General features: G+C 50.0%; 1 protein-coding gene across 1 annotated transcript in view; it reads left to right on the top strand.

Annotated features, from left to right (window-relative positions):
- The window catches only part of LOC147666517 (N-acyl-aromatic-L-amino acid amidohydrolase (carboxylate-forming)-like), a 77,283-nt gene that overhangs the window by 25,184 nt on the left and 34,914 nt on the right, over window positions 1-17,185 (top strand). Inside the window, exons 3-4 of the mRNA XM_086949030.1 lie at window positions 1,005-1,098; window positions 1,597-1,704. Of these exons, the coding sequence (XP_086805156.1) occupies window positions 1,005-1,098; window positions 1,597-1,704 (202 nt within the window). The remainder of the gene's footprint in view (window positions 1-1,004; window positions 1,099-1,596; window positions 1,705-17,185) is intronic.

Raw genomic sequence — 17,185 nt, 5'->3', positions numbered from 1 at the left:
GTGCGGTTCAGAGAAACTTCTTATCTTTCACTGACAAGGGTCACGGGTCACCAAACCCGTGACCAGGAATGACCTGATGCGCACACGTTGTAATGAGAAAGTGCAAGCAGTCCACGCATGGCTCTAATGCTCCACTGCGGCTAGAAAACAGGAGATTCAGGGACCGGCGGGCGTCAGTGAGGGGTCCACCTCATTGTTTCCCCTCTGGATCCTAGTTCAAGGACCTACTTATGTCTGGTGCTGCTGAAGAGTGGAAATCCACACTCAGCTGTTTATCCATAGTATCAAGGAGCGCAAGATGCTGCCGGGGTTGTTTACGTCACACCAACTTCTTCAACCACAATCCAGGCCATCAAGAGGCTGCCATTGTCACCTCGCTTCAAAAGATTCTTTTATAGGATCACATGGGGCCCGATTCACAGAATGAACTTAAGACTCAATCCTAAACTTACTACTATTTTGGTATTCACAGAATGCACTTACTACTTTTGGTATTCACAGAAGTTAATATTTTGGCTTAAGACAAATTTAAGACAAAATCCTAACTTCTGTGAATGCCAAAAGTAGTAAGTGCATTCTGTGAATGCCAAAAGTAGTCAGTGCCTTCTGTGAATACCAAAATAGTAGTAAGTTTAGGATTGAGTCTTAATTTCATTCTGTGAATCTGGCCCCTGGAGTTGTTTGGGGGGAACAAAGCAAACACAAAGAGATGATGGACGGAGCACTGAAACTTTTCAGACACTCACCCCCAGTCACAGATCTGGGTTGAATCCATCATCGTTCTTTAGTGGGGGCCCAACACATTCTGTTAGAAGGTATCCAGTCTGAGATGAAGGACACACAATGATACACATGAGGAGACATGTACTCAATGAGTGACACGTACAGCGTAAGTAGATCTCGCTAAGTCCATACCTGTGTCTGATAACACCCTGACGTAAGACAGTGCAGTGTGACCTCATTTGCAGTGTGTCCCTCACACTCCTTTCTTCTGACCCTCACAGAATCACATTCCATTTCTGAAGACTTACATCTACCTGCACATGGCGCCCAAGAACACTTCCGGGAGAATCACGTCCATTGTCCGCTGTGGGATAAGTACGTTATTATTGCACCAAAATCATTTTTTATGTTTTTACCTAGATAGAAATCTACAAGTTGTGACAGGACAAGCACAAACATTAACCTGTTCTAGGGTAATAAATGGAAGTTACAATATATTTCTTCTAAGAGAATGTTAAGATGTACAGATCTCAGTTGGGAATGAGATTCCTCTCCCCTCTAAGCAAGACCAAGACCAGCTATGGCCTTCTTTTCCCTCTACTGGCTAAATAAGAGTTAAAGCGGTGTCCTATACTGCCATCTACTGGTTAGAAGGGAGAAATACAGGTATGTCCATCTCTGCCATCTTCCTTCTGCCCTGCCCTCTGTTGGAAAGAAATTAGAACTGCAGCTATGTCCTGCTTTGTCATGCCAGATGAAGAAAGTGAAATCCTAGACACTTGGGTAGGTTCCGGGGCTATAGATGTGAACTGATTCCCCCGCTCACTTTTCCACCTCTTATCCCTGATGACAGCCCTTATCTTCCCTCTACAGCACTAGAGATAGGACCCGTAAATGTGGAGACACTAACCGCCATCGCCTTCAAGCACATGGGGAATCTGGTGAAGTGCTGCCTGGACTTCACTGACAAGTTCAACCAAGGTAAGGAGGTAAAGGTCGCTTTTGGCCTGTCATTCACCAGGCCCTGTGGGATCTGGAACTTCATGGCTATAACAATACCAATCCAGAATTTGATCGCAGAGCTGTCATTTTTTGTTTTGTTTTTTTAAATATATTTTATTGACATTTTGTTGACAACGTGCAAAACGCAATACAGGCCATTGTCTTAATTCTGCAAATCAATTCCAAAACTGTTATGTTGCTTCACTGTAAAACTGCTCAATAATCGTACCAGTGTTCCAGTTCAACAGTAGGACTGTAATCTATTCGTGCCCTTCACTCCGCACTCTAGATATGACTAACCTGCTTACTAATCTTCTTCCAACCCCATCTAACATCCACCCCCCCTTGCCCACGCCTCTGGTGTGTAATACATGAAGCTCATACTAAATACTCACCCCATGATCCAGCTGCAATGCAAGCGCACCGATGACATCCATCTACATAGTCGCCCAAGATATCAACGACCCCCATTCATTCTTCCTCCGTAAACTGATCAGTCAGCGATTGTACCATCATCTCCCAAGCCGTTGCTGTCTCCAAAGCTTTCTCATTGTTCGAGCTTGGTGCCTCTTGGAATTTAATAACACTCTCACTACTAGCCCATTTCCTTAGCTCTGCCTTCCATCTCTTACTGTTGGGACCCTCCTTCGACTTCCAGTGCATTGTTATATCACAAAACTGTAATATATACCTTATCGATTTGGTAGTTGGAAGGGACGCCCAATACAAGCCCCTTTCAAACACCAAATCACAAATGGAAATTACAATTAGGTAGCAAGTTACTGAATCACATTTTGCTTTTTGTAAAAGCATTTTAAATGGTCGCAAAAGGGCAGATTTCGAATTGCACTGCTTGCAATTGCAAAAAAACTTTGTATATCTGGCCCCAGGTTGGTTCTCTGCACCCATTCAATGTGTGGCCTCTCTCTGCAGGGTTGCTAACAGTCCAACCAAGGGACCATATTGGTTTGTGAAATGTGTGTATTATCTTGTGTACACAGTACATTGGGGAGTGGCATATTCATCAAGCAGTAGCAATTATCTCACGACTGAAAACAAAATGGCACATAGTAATTTTGGCTCAAACCATAATACGTCATCCAATTTGATGGCTGGTTTAATATCAAAGGTAATACGCGTCAGTGTGCATGCCACAGCACCATTGGCGGTGTTGCCAAGCCTGTTAGTAAGTGGCATTGTCAGACATTTGATTGGGGAGGGCCACAGGTGATTATTCAAGAGCGCTTTCAAAACCCGCCTGGCCCAGGGGTGAGGTGACGTCAGCAGTGCTCCTTCCACACAGTGCCCCTTTAAAGGGACAGGCTCTCTTCAGCCACAGGGACAGAAACAGGCTCTCACTCTAACAGGTCAACCAATAGAGGCGGGGCTAACACTTCAACCAATGGGGCGGGGATATCCTTACCTCCAATACAGAAAAATCAAGTGTTACATTGTGCATTTTATATCAATGGGTGGAACCCAATGCGATTACAAGAAACATGTTTTAGTGGATTTGGCAATTTGTACAGGCTGCTGACACAATCCCTTTAGGGAAATGAATGATGTGACAGCCTAGAAACCAGCCCCTACAGACTTCACTAAAAAGCAATGAGTTTTTAACATAGTTATTTCAATAAAACAGCTCTTTTTGCCAATTCTCCTGAAAATTAATTCTGTTAAATGACAACGAGCTCATGAATTATTTTCATTTCCATCTCTAGAAAAGGTCTGCTGCTGTCAGGGCGTTGCACTATATGCTTGTTTGAGGCCCCACATCTGTACATGTCCAGCGGCATAAGGAAACTTGAAGGGGTCCCCCTGAAACGTACAGGGGGGCTCAGGGTTGGATTGGGATTAAAAATCGGCCCGGGCACGCATAAAAAATCGGCCCACATTTGCTAATGCCTTCCCTCAAATCACTGCTTTCAGCGTACTTTTACATAAAAAAGGGCGGGGGGGGGCCGTAAAAAAAAATGCATGCATCAGTTTACATTAGTGAAACACACCTTAAAACAAGTGAGGCCACTTCTGCTCAGGCCCCCTGCCCTGCTCTGTATGCCTACATTAATGGGAGGCCCAGCGACAGAAAAGGGGTGACACCTTGTAATGTTCCTTCCTTGCCCCCAATATCACTGTGCTGAGCCTTTGTAAGTTGAGAACTGTTTTATTACAACTTTGCCAAGTAATGTGAGCTTAGGGCGCCGAGCGTCTGTGCACCACAAGCTCCGGTCGCCAACTGCCGTTTTCCCCGTTCGCGCCCTTCAATGCGTGCCTCTGCGCATGCGCACGCCTACCGCTCCAGTCTATGGCGTGACGCGTCATCGCGTACACGCTCATAGACTAGAGCGCATACCACATATCTCCCCCCTTTAACATCAACAAGGAAACCTTCCCCCCAATGCCACTGAGTGTCCATTGTCCCACAGTCTATGTCTCTGGAGGCACCCTGGAGGCAACATTATATACATATGGCTAGTGTCCACTCATTTCAAAGTCTCTATATCGAGCGGGCACAGTGACTGCCCGGCCACTGCGGGTGTGTCTTACCGGCATGGTCTCTTCCACTTCTCTCTCTCCTCGTGATCTCTCCCCATCTCTCTGATCTCCTCTCTGTACTACACCAGTCGGTGTACCGTCTCTGTCAGTAGACTCTGCGTTGGGAGGTTCCGCCTCACTGTCATCTCCTACTCCATCCCACAGGTCCTCTGCATGATGCCCCAGTGGGGGTCTAGCTTCTTGGGAGTCCAGCTGTATCTCCTCCACCTCGGACTTGGGCCATACTACTATCTTGTTGACTCTGGCCATGCGGTCTTGGGACCACACTTTACCGTCGCTGAGGAGAGCCGCCCTGCCTCGCACTTCTTTGACCTGTAAGGGCTGGCTATATTTGCTTTCACCTTTCTTTTGTATGGTAGGGAGTTTGACCCTGACCCATTCTCCTTCTTCCAGCTCTGTTTCCTTCGTGTTGCGTCGTTTGTCATAGTGTGCAGCGTAAATCTTCTGGGCCTTCACCAGGTTGTGCTGGACCACCGCTGGGGACCACTTGCTGGTGATGGTCTTCTCCCTCCACACTACATTGTCCCGGGTGAACGGATGTCGTCCTCTTAGCACTTGGAACGGACTGTACCCCACCACCGTGGGGGTGATCCTGTAGGCCCATATCATGCTCATCACTTCGGTCTCCCAGTCCTTTCCCTGCGTGATGGCAGCTTGTATGGAACCCATGAGCACGCGGTTGAACCGCTCCACTTGGCCATTGCATGCTGGGTGATAGACTGCCGTGTGTTTTGACTCAATCCCATTCCTCCTCATAAATCGGACCCACTTGTCCGAAACAAATTGCGGTCCATTGTCACTGAGGATACATCTGGGTATACCTTCTCTTAAGAACACTGACGTCAGAAACTTCAGTATCGTGTCCGTGTCCATGGACTCTTGTATGTCCACTTCAGGCCATTTGGAATACTTATCTATCACCACACATATATATTTGTTCACACCTCTGCTGTCCAGGAAGGGCCCGAGTATGTCGATGGCCACGTTCTCCCAGGGGCTTTGTGGGGTGTCAAACTTTCCCAAGGCAGGTCTGAGTGGTCGTAGCACTTTGTCCGCTCCTTGGCACTGGCCACACTCCCTCACTTGTCTTTCTATGTGGGCATCCATGCCGGGCCACCAATACATTTGTTTGACTCGTGCCTTGGTCTTTACAATGCCCAGATGTCCTTCATGCAGTTGTTTCAACAATTTTGGTATCAGTGTTTCCGGTGGCACGACCCTTTCTCCTCTGTAAAGGAAGATTCCCGAATCGCTCAGGGACAGTTCCTCTCTCATCTCGAAGAACCTCCGCACTCCTTCCGTGAGCTTCTTTTTGTCTGGCCAGCCAGACGTGAGATGTCTTTTTATCTCTACCTTCTCCGCATCCTGCTCGTAGGCAGCTGCCCATTCCTGACAGCTTATCGTCATCTCATGGTCCTCCATGCTGTGTGGAATCCTAGTTTGTGAGCTAAACATTATCTGCGCCCACTTGTCACCCACGTACAACGTGCACGATCACCATTTTTAGGCATCATGGTCTCCCTGTCCACGATCGATCGCCAGCGCGCCCCTCTGACCCAGCAAGCATCCTCCGCGCACCCTGGCTCCCCCTCCCTCCCCTCATGAACATAACCCTTCTGCATGACCCTGTCCTTGGGAGTCACGCCAGCGCCTGACCAACACCTCCTCTCCTCCGATGAATGCCCCTCTGTTGATCAACCTTCCCTCCGCACTGGATTGTCCATGAGGCATGAATACCACTCCTTTGATGACCCCTCACCCCGTGTCCAGCTGTCCACACAGGTCCGAGGCCATCGCCTAAGCCGGGAGATATCATTTACTGCCCCTTATTGTATGAGGTCGCTCTCCTTCAAAGGACCCTCTATTGATCCAGGCCTCCCCACCCCCTGTGATATGATCAGGCGCACACATCCTAAGACTCGGCAGAACACTCAGCTGCGTGATGACCCCCCTCCTCTTATCAGCAGGTTGAGGCCCTCTATTGTGAAGGTATATGGGGGTGGGATTGACACGAGGATTGCGGGGATGTCTTTTTCCGGGCTTCACAATGTTCTGATTATAATAAAGAAAGGTCACATGCCATAAACCAGTGTATAAGAGGCCAGGCCTCCGAGAGGCTGTTAGAGCACCTCGAGATGATACCTTGTTGTCTGATCTGATGTGTTCTGCTCCGTCGGAATAAAACTTCTGTTTCCTGCCTTCTGGTCTCCGGCGCCTGCCTCATTGCTTGGTAAATTTGAATGGTACAAGGGCGGTTAGCGCCGGGCAAATCTTGAGAAAGGTCCTAGCCCTACCTTTTTCCACAATTGGCGTCCCAAAGCGTGGGGCCCATCAGCGACACGTGGATCCAGTGGGAGAGGTCCCGATGACAGAGTGAACGACTGCAACGATCGGGAAGAGCTCGTGTCCGATAGACCCTCGTCTGACAGCCGATCATCCGACCTTCACTAGTTCTGAACAGACCTCTCTCGAGTGATCTACGGTCCTGACTGGGAACCATCAGGAGTGCCACGAACATCACGAAGAAGAGAGGACGATCGGGCGCTGGATCCAGAGGACAGGAAACCGTCCATGCGGTCCGGGTAAGGTCGTGTAAACACGACAGATTGAAAAAAAAAATATTGTTTTGTTTGGATAATACTAGTATTACGCTTTGTTGAAACCCTCTGGAGATTCACTGTCTGCAAACGGGGAAAAACAAACAGGCTCTCTCTTTGCAAGCAGTGAAGGATAGGTAACGCAGACTTTTGTCCCCGTTGTAATCCGTCGTGCCTATCTTCCTCCCCCACTGTTTCCCGAACTGTCGTTCGTGGATTATTGTCTGGAGATTCTTTGTCTGCAAACAGGGAAGAACAAGGTCTCTCTTTGCAGGTAGAGAAAGAGTGGGTAACGATAATTTTTCGTGCCCACTTATTCTCCCCACTGGATTGTTTGATTGGCCGATTATTCGGTATTGGTTCTTTTGAGGTATTCACGGCCTCCAAATAACGTAGAATAGAAATATTCTGTCTAGTCTTTGTCCGCCGTGATAAGATAGGTAGTGCAGACTTTTGTCCCCGTTGTAATCCGTCATGCCTGTCTTCTCCCCACTGGTTGGTAGCCTGTTTAGCCCGGACCGCTTATTAGAGATGAACCATCCAGCTCCACTGGAGGGCACCCCTAATAAGGACATGTTCACTAAGTATGGACTAGTCGCTATAGCTTACACTAAACTATGGCATAAATATACGAAAAAGAACCCTGAAAGTCAGTGGCCACTGATAGGTTCCTTTGACGAAAATAAAATAAAAACATTAGAAATAGCGCTCCAGAAGAATAAGACCACGCCCACTATGCTCGACAGTATCGGCATGTGGCGCAAAGAAACGGAACAACGAAAGAAAAGAGAAGAAGCAAAAATAGGGAAAGAATTACGAAAGGCAGCCCACCTAGCCGCGAAGCAACTAGAAGAAGAAATAAAAGAAAGAAAAGATACTATGCAAAACCAAGAATCAGGGTCGACAGGCCAATGTCCTGTTAGGACCCCCTCTGCGCTCTACCCTGAATTGCCCTCCAAACAACGGGCGAACGATGAGTTACTACTAGGTCCCCCAATCATCTACATGCCCCCTCCATATGCCCCCTGCCGACAAAGCTTTCACGCTCCGAGTGTGAGCGAAAGCGATCTCAGTGCTAGTGCACCAGCCCTCACGGCCTTTGCACCAGCCACATTAACAACCTCATCAGACGACCCCGAGTCTAGCAAACAATCATCAACCAGACTAAATAGGTTGAGCAAAGATGAGCGGGATGGGATCGACAAAATAGCAAAGACATTAGTAGAACGAAGGGAGAGCGAAGATTATACAATGAGCGTATATAATTCACATGCCGACAGCCACAGACGGCATTTCATCTTGCGATTCAGCTACTACACCCTGAACGCGTATGAAGATAGGTATCAGAGTAAGGGTCCCGCTAAACTAACAACACTGTATAGGAAAATTGATGTTGGAGATGGGACTGAACGTGAGGCGACGGAGCTCTTCATGCAGATGCTTGAGGTCTTCCGCCACCTCACGGAACAGAAACCAGAAGCCAAGGCTACAGTCCCTGAAACGACCTCGGTAGAGGTAGCCAATACTATGATGCCTATCAGAGAAGCAGCCCCTTACTGGATCCCGCCACGGGGCCAGGGAACGAGCGATGATATTAATAACGAAAATGCAAAGGGAAGGGTTGTGTACAATTGGGTTTACCAACCATGGGACCGACAAGATATCCTAACCTTTAAGCAAACCCTGCCCGACTTAAGAAAGAACCCGACAGCATTTTATACCGAATTAGGCACAGCCTTGGGTTCGACGATAATGACTTTAGCAGACATTGACTTGTTCTTCGGGTTATGCCTGCCAGCTGACGTGTGGAAGCAAATCCGGAAGGCTGACCACACGGATCTGTTTGGGCATACCTGGGACCAACTCGGTAAATTAGATAGACAACGAGAACCTGGAAGGAAACCAGTGAAAGACATACTAGAACTCCCAGACAAAATAGTTCAAAAATTAAAGACACTGATCCCAGAAAGAAAAGTAGACTGGTCGATAGTCACGGCCTGTCGACAGAAACCGCAGGAAGATGTGTCAGAATACTTCTCCCGATTCGAGACAGTGTTCTCCGACTACAGTGGCCAAGACATGACCACCGCAACCGGACAGCACCTGTTTGTACAAAATTACGTAAAGGGTCTAACACAAGAGGTCTCCCAAAAGCTGCAGACAAGTGAGAGTAGTTGGGGGGCCTCCAAACCTGCAGCTATCCTTCAGATGGCTCAGTATTACGAGCACCAAAAGAATGAGATTGATAGGGCGTCCGAGAAAAAGAAGAAAGATTTAAAGGAAAGGGTAATGATAGCCCAGATACAAGGTATAACGATGGGACGGGAACATCAAAGAGGGAACTACCAATCAGCCACCCCCAGAGATCCACCTCCTAAAGATCACACTCCCACACCCCACCCTGGACGTAGAGACATTAGCAACGACCAATGTGCCTTCTGCAAAGGGTTCGGCCATTGGAAATACCAGTGTCCGGTTATGCTAGAGATGAATAGAAATAGGGACTCCAGGGATGTGGCAAGTGGTCCAAGAAATGGGGTACAAGGACGAGGGCATGCCAACGGCACCAACAATGACAGATCAGGGAGACTGAACACATTTGATCGTCCCCGGCAGAACCAATATCAGCTGTCCGAAGGTGAACATGCCCCCGACTTTGCATAGGACTGCCAGGGGCAAGGGAGGGATCCAGTCGAGCTCTGTGTTGACCAGCAAGGTCCTTATGTCACCGCTAAGGTCCTGGGTACAGAGTCTCCATTCTTGGTAGACACTGGGGCGACACGTAGTGTGTTATCAAAACGACTGATTCCAAGGGCACCCTTGTCTGGCTCACACATAACGTCGATAGGTTTCGATGGAACGCCCTCCACTAACCCCCTGTCCGTACCTATTTCCTTTGATCTAGAAAACAACACCACTGACGCGACATTCCTGCTTTCCTCCAACTCCCCTGACGCCATTATGGGCATTGACTTACTGAAACATTTTCGAGCTACCATTAGGTGTTCCCCAGATGGAATACGAGTCATCCTATACGACAACCCAGACATGCCCAGATCCCGTCCCCCACGACACATGTGCCCCATAACTGACGCTGACATGTCCTTGCTTGACACCCTGCCCCCGTACCTGTGGGCCAAAAACGACTCTGATGTGGGGCGAATGATGATTGATCCTATCCACATAACTGTACGACAGGACGCTATGCTCCCGAAGCTCCCGCAATATCGGATATCCCCAGAGGGTGAGAAGGCACTGGTAGCGATCATTCAGTCTCTGGTAGATGCAGGAGTGGTTGAAGAGGTGGTTAGCAACGTCTGCAACAGCCCAATCCTACCTATTGTTAAGAAGCAAGGTGAAGGAGATGAGAAAGCGTACCGCTTCATCATCGACTTACGAGAGATTAACAAAGTGGTTGTACCCCAATATCCCGTAGTCTCTGATATCACCACCATTTTGACCCTCATCCCGTCCACCGCCACCACCTTCACTGTTATCGACCTTAAGAACGCGTTTTTCTCTATCCCCATCCATCCAGACAGCCGTTATCTCTTCGGCTTCACTTTAAAATCCCGCTCGTACCGATTTTGTAGAGCTCCCCAGGGGTACACTGAAAGTCCCAGCATTTACAGCCAGGCCCTCAAAAGACAGCTGGATGCCTTCCAGCTACCAGAGGGAGTGGTGTTGATCCAATATGTCGATGATATCCTTTTGGCGGCCGACACCACCCCGCTTGCAACGACAGCCACCGTCCAACTCCTACACTTTCTTGCAGAAAATGGCCATAAAGTCTCCAAAAAGAAGTTACAGTTCTGCCAGCCACAAGTGACTTACCTAGGCCATCTTCTGTCCAAAGAAGGGAGGAAACTTACCCCTGACCGAATCCAAACCATCCTAGACACCTCCATCCCAAAAACAGGTCTGCTCTTTGGTTGGCCTAACCTCTTTTTGCAGACAGTGGTTGCCTAATTACAGCCTCATTGTGAAACCATTACTTGCCCTGCTGACCAAAGATGTCCCCTCCCCGCTTCCTTGGACCACTGAGTGTCAAGCCTCCTTTAAGGAATTACGGGATGCACTCTGCTCAGCACCCGTCCTCGGAACGCCGGATTACTCCAAACCCTTCTCCCTCTTCACCCACGAAAGGGAGGGATGCGCATTGTCTGTCCTGACTCAATCGATCGGTCCTAAGCAGCGCCCTTGTGCCTACTTCTCCGCCACTCTTGATCCTGTAGCCAGTGCTTTACCTGCCTGCCTTCGAGCAGTAGCTGCTGTCTCCATCCGTCAGAGCGAGGGAATCGTACTTTCCAACTCCCTCACTGTATTAGTGCCCCATGCAGTTGACACCCTTTTGAACCAGACAAAGACCCAACACCTGACTAGCGCACGACTGACAGGGTACGAGTTGACTCTGCTTGCACCCCACATTACACTAAAAAGATGCACGACTCTGAATCCTGCCACATTGTTACCCCTGCCCGAAAACGACCCCGACATTCCTCCCATACACGACTGTGTGACCCTCACAGACGAACAGACTAGGAGTAGGGTTGACCTCCGAGACACTGCTTTTCCTGACCCCGATGGAGAGCTATGGGTAGACGGCTCATGCATCAAACTCCCAGATGGCACCACTTCAGCTGCCTATGCAGTAACGACAGCCCGAACAGTAGTTGAGACAGCCTGCATCACACAACGATCTGCCCAGGCAGCAGAGCTGATAGCCCTCACCCGAGCATGCATCATAGCCGCAGGGACCACCACGAACGTATATACGGACAGCCAGTATGCCTTCGGAGTGGTCCACCATTTTGGGCTCTTGTGGAGGGAGAGGGGATTCCTGACGTCCCACGGCACCCCAATCCTCCACGGAGATTTAGTCTCCGCTCTGATTGAGGCAGTTCTCCTCCCCAAACGATTAGCGGTGATCAAATGTCAGGCACACAAAAGAGTGACAGACTTAGTCGGACAAGGGAATGCATTAGCCGACATCACTGCACGAACCACAGCTGAGAATAGGACGGTGACACGCATATATGTGACCAGGTCACAAGCAGAAAAATGGAGTGACACAAGGGAAATGATCAGAGACATACAGTCGGCCAGCACCCCTCACGAACTGACTAAGTGGGCAAGGGTGGGTTTGAAGGACGAAGAGGGTTGCTGGCGAACGAAGGATGCAAACAAGTGGTTGCTGCCCGACTCATACCTGATCCCCATACTGACAATGGCACATTCCCCCGCACACATAGGATCTGCACCCATGATCGAACTCATTTCCAAAGTCTGGCACAATGACAAAATCCCCGACTCAGCCAGACGCCTAGTTCAGCAGTGCCTTATCTGTCTGCAACACAACCCCGGGAAAGGAACTGTAGTACCCCGGGGAGGGTTTGGGACCCCCAATTACCCCTTTGAGGTCCTTCAGATGGACTACATCCAACTAGAGAGATGCCAAAACCTGAAGTATGTACTAGTCATCGTATGTGCCTTCAGCAAATGGGTGGAGGCCTATCCAACCCGTGACAACACTGCCATGACTACTGCCAAAGTACTACTGAAGGAATTCTTCCCTCGCTATGGCCTTTGTCGAATTTTATGGAGCGACAATGGCCCCCACTTCATAGCTGAGGTTATCCAACTAATCCTAAAGGGGTTGGGGGTGAAGCAACGGTTTCATGCGGTCTTCCACCCCCAATCCGCCGGTCTAGTGGAACGCCATAATGCCACACTGAAGCTGAAACTGGCAAAAATAGTGGCCACCACTGGACTTAACTGGCCGAATGCCCTCCCACTGGCTTTGTTATCGATGCGCTCCACCCCCACCAAGCACCATTTGACCCCCTACGAGGTCGTGTTTGGGCGACCGATGAATCTCTGGACTGCTCCCAAACCGACCTCCATTCATGACGTCCCAGACGTCCTACTATCTGATTATTTGTGCAAGTTAACCAAAACGTTGTCTGTCATTCATCAACAGGTGCAGCAAGCCATCCCCGATGCTTCCAGGGGCCCCGGCCATGACATCCAACCGGGAGATTTCGTGCTGATACGAAATTTCCAGCGAACCAAGAGTCTGGAACCCCGGTGGACGGGCCCCTGGCAAGTGCTGATCACCACCCGAACGGCGCTCCGAGTGGAGGGGAAGAAGCACTGGCTGCACGCGCATCATTGCCGGAAGGTCTCTGCAAACCTAACCACGACAGAAAACGTCAGCGCCCAAGAAGAGCTCCTGAGCAAAGACCGACCGATATTGGACTGTTATCCCGATACTGAGGCACTCGAACTTGCAAAATTCTCTGATCCCACTGTGCCATCCAGAGAAGGGTATTTCCTGCGTCGAAAGGAGGGAGTTTCGGCTAAGTAGGCCACGGACTAAGTTAAAATCTCAGAACGGTAACCTAAACACAATCAAGGGTTACCCGGAGAGAAGCTAAACGAAGTCTGTGGTTCTGCCCGCTACCGAGCCCCTTGAAGGTGATGGAAGCGCCAGATAAGAAGATGATGGAAGCGCCAGATAAGAAGATGATGGAAGCAACAGGAAATACCCAGTATAGAAATCCGAAGACTGACAACTTGCACAAATCAAAGACAATCGCACTCTTCATTGTCTTCCTCTTCTGCCCCCTCCTCATGACCTCCTTCTGGATTCTGGAGGAAAGTACACCGGCTCATGAGGCATTGCTCCCTACTGCACAGCCAACACCCCTGAAAGAGCATCACCTAATCTCTCTGTCGCCTCAGCTCCGAGAAAGGCGCAGGGAATTTTGGAACAATTCCTTCGTGCAACTGTTGCACCAACACAACCTTGCTGCAAATGCTACGAACTGCTGGATCTGCGGGTTGCTCCCGCATGCTACAGGACACTCCATCCCCTTCATCCCTTCTCCTTTCTCAGTTCACGGCTCCTGCCTCGCCTGGCTGATCCTCATGCAAGAGAGCCACAAGGACAACGCCACCTCCAGCCGGACAGTGTCGCACTTCTACTCTGGGTTCTGGCTGAACAAAACCGAAAAGACCTCTGTTGCTCTGTGTCCAGCGCTTACGGGCGCCACCTTCCTTAAAGACATTCCTGCCAAAGAACGAGTCGAAGTACAGGTGCTCCACAATCCAGCCAGGACCACCTTCTCTCATCTGCAAAAACAAACTACCGCTACTCTGACTGTGGCCCTGTCTGTTATCAATGTCACAGGTCTTGTGTGTCTCGAAGGCCATGGAACGCAGCTGGTGGGTCACAGTGCCTGCCGAATCACCAGAACATTGGACTCAGTTGACCCACCTTCCTTTGTTGCTTCTCCGAATATGTACTTTGTGTGTGGCACCAAAGCTTACACCTGGCTCCCGAGAGGTTGGAAGGGCGCATGTTACATTGCCTTCGTTCTTCCACCCACATATGTAGCCCCTGCCAACCATCACCGACAGAGGCGTGCAGATGACATTGGACAAGCCGACTCCACCGGAGCACAGTTCCTAGACGCAGCAAAGGGACTTGTTCCTCTGTGGGGCCCAATGGCAAACAGTCGCGCTATCCGACACCTGACCCAGGCAGTAGAAACAACGATCAACATCACGGCTGGCATCCTCGCCAACAACACTGCGGAGCTTCAGGCGGTCCGCCTTGTGACCCTTCAAAATCGCCTTGTCCTGGATGTGGTCCTAGCCGACCGAGGAGGAGCATGCCGCATCATCGGATCTAGCTGCTGCACCTATGTGCCAGACAACTCGCCTTCAGTCTACAAAGCCATTGAACACCTTCACAGACTCTCCTCGGAGGTTCACCAGGAGCAGGAAGGATGGTCGCTTGGGAGCTGGTTTTGGGACACTTTGAGGAACTGGGGTTGGAGGTTGTTTTCCTTCGTGCTGATACCTGTTGTGATCTTATGTGGGTGTTGCTTAGGTATCCAATGTCTACCATCTTTGTGCGGCCTTGTTTCCAACTGTATGTGCCCAAAGACTTTGGACTTCCGAAATGAGCACATGAGTCCCCTCTATGAAGTAGAAATACGTGGCCTTATGGGGATAAATCCAAACTGACAAGTTGGCGAGATATGTTAAAAGGGAGGACTGTGGAATCCTAGTTTGTGAGCTAAACATTATCTGCGCCCACTTGTCACCCACGTACAACGTGCACGATCACCATTTTTAGGCATCATGGTCTCCCTGTCCACGATCGATCGCCAGCGCGCCCCTCTGACCCAGCAAGCATCCTCCGCGCACCCTGGCTCCCCCTCCCTCCCCTCATGAACATAACCCTTCTGCATGACCCTGTCCTTGGGAGTCACGCCAGCGCCTGACCAACACCTCCTCTCCTCCGATGAATGCCCCTCTGTTGATCAACCTTCCCTCCGCACTGGATTGTCCACGAGGCATGAATACCACTCCTTTGATGACCCCTCACCCCGTGTCCAGCTGTCCACACAGGTCCGAGGCCATCGCCTAAGCCGGGAGATATCATTTACTGCCCCTTATTGTATGAGGTCGCTCTCCTTCATAGGACCCTCTATTGATCCAGGCCTCCCCACCCCCTGTGATATGATCAGGCGCACACATCCTAAGACTCGGCAGAACACTCAGCTGCGTGATGACCCCCCCTCCTCTTATCAGCAGGTTGAGGCCCTCTATTGTGAAGGTATATGGGGGTGGGATTGACACGAGGATTGCGGGGATGTCTTTTTCCGGGCTTCACAATGTTCTGATTATAATAAAGAAAGGTCACATGCCATAAACCAGTGTATAAGAGGCCAGGCCTCCGAGAGGCTGTTAGAGCACCTCAAGATGATACCTTGTTGTCTGATCTGATGTGTTCTGCTCCGTCGGAATAAAACTTCTGTTTCCTGCCTTCTGGTCTCCGGAGCCTGCCTCATTGCTTGGTAAATTTGAATGGTACAAGGGCGGTTAGCGCCGGGCAAATCTTGAGAAAGGTCCTAGCCCTACCTTTTTCCACAGCTGGCCACCATCTCCTCCCCATCCGGGATCTCCTCCGGCGCATCCTCCATCGCCGCAGCCCGGCTGAGGTAATCTGCCACCCTGTTTTGCGCTCCCGGCAGGTACTCCACGTCATAGGTGTAATCAAGTAATTTCAGAGTCATTTTCGCAATTCTCGGTGTCGCTGTATCATGGCCCGAGGACGTCAAGACTTTGATCAGGGGTTTGTGATCGGTTTGAAGCTTGAATCTTGTGCCCCAAATGAACTGCCGAAACTTGCCCATGGCCCAAGTGACCGCCAGCATCTCTTTTTCAATGACGCTGTACCTTTGTTCCGTCGGGGACAGTGCGCGTGAGGCAAAGCTGATAGTTTCGATGGCTCCATCTTCCCTTTCCTGTGCCAAGACCGCCCCTAAGCCTTTGTCGCTCGCATCCGTCGTCACTATGGTCTTGCCTGTGGGGACGTACCCTTGCAGTGGAACAGCTTGGCTGATGCAGTCCTTTATTGTGTCAAATTCGGATTGCGCTTCCGCGTCCCAATCAAACTTTGCCTTGTCTCTGATGAGTTGCCTCATCCTGTATGTTCTGGTGGCAAAGTGCCTCACGAACTTGCTATAATACTCGGCCATTCCGAGGAATGACCGCACTTCTTCCTTGGTACTCGGAGCTTTGGCATTCCTGATGGCCTTCACATTCTGTTCCTTGGGTGAGATGCCATGCGTGCCAATTTCATGACCTAAGTACGTAACTGAGTGAGTCCCAATCTTGCATTTGCTCCATTCTGCAGTCAAACCATTGCTTTGCAGCACTCCTAGGACTCTATGCAGCTTCCTATCGTGATCTCCCTTGGTGGAGCCCATCACTAGAATGTCATCCTGGAAGTACTGCACCCCCGAGATGTCCTTGAACAACCGATGCATCAGCTTCTGAAATACGGCCGCTGCGGATGCCAGACCAAACGGCATCCTTCGGAACTGGTAGCACCCAAAGGGCGTAATGAAGGAGGTGTACTTCCTGCTCAAGGGATGCAGCTCAATTTGATAGTACGCTGACGTGAGGTCTATGGTGGAGAAATGGGTGACACCTTTTGTACTTGCCAGCATCTCCTCGATTCTGGGAAGAGGAAATCTCTCCACGATGAGGTTTTTGTTGAGCTCTCGGAGGTCCACACAGAGACGAACCTTCCCATTGGGTTTCTTGACCACCACCAAGGGGGATAGCCACTCTGCGCTGTCCACCGGCTCTATGATGCCTTGCTCCTCCAGCCTCAGAAGTTCCTGTTGTACCGCTCCGCTAGTGGATATGGGAATGTTCCTGACTTTGTGTACTACTGGTACTGCTCCCTCCTTGAGGACCATTTTGTGGACGAATTTGTCCAGTTT

The sequence above is a fragment of the Lissotriton vulgaris genome, unplaced genomic scaffold (genome assembly GCF_964263255.1).
Source record: "Lissotriton vulgaris unplaced genomic scaffold, aLisVul1.2 SCAFFOLD_440, whole genome shotgun sequence".
NCBI classification, from domain to species: Eukaryota; Metazoa; Chordata; class Amphibia; order Caudata; family Salamandridae; genus Lissotriton; species Lissotriton vulgaris.
The sequence above is the reverse complement of the archived record's forward strand: the minus strand, read 5'-3'. Positions and strand labels throughout refer to the sequence as shown.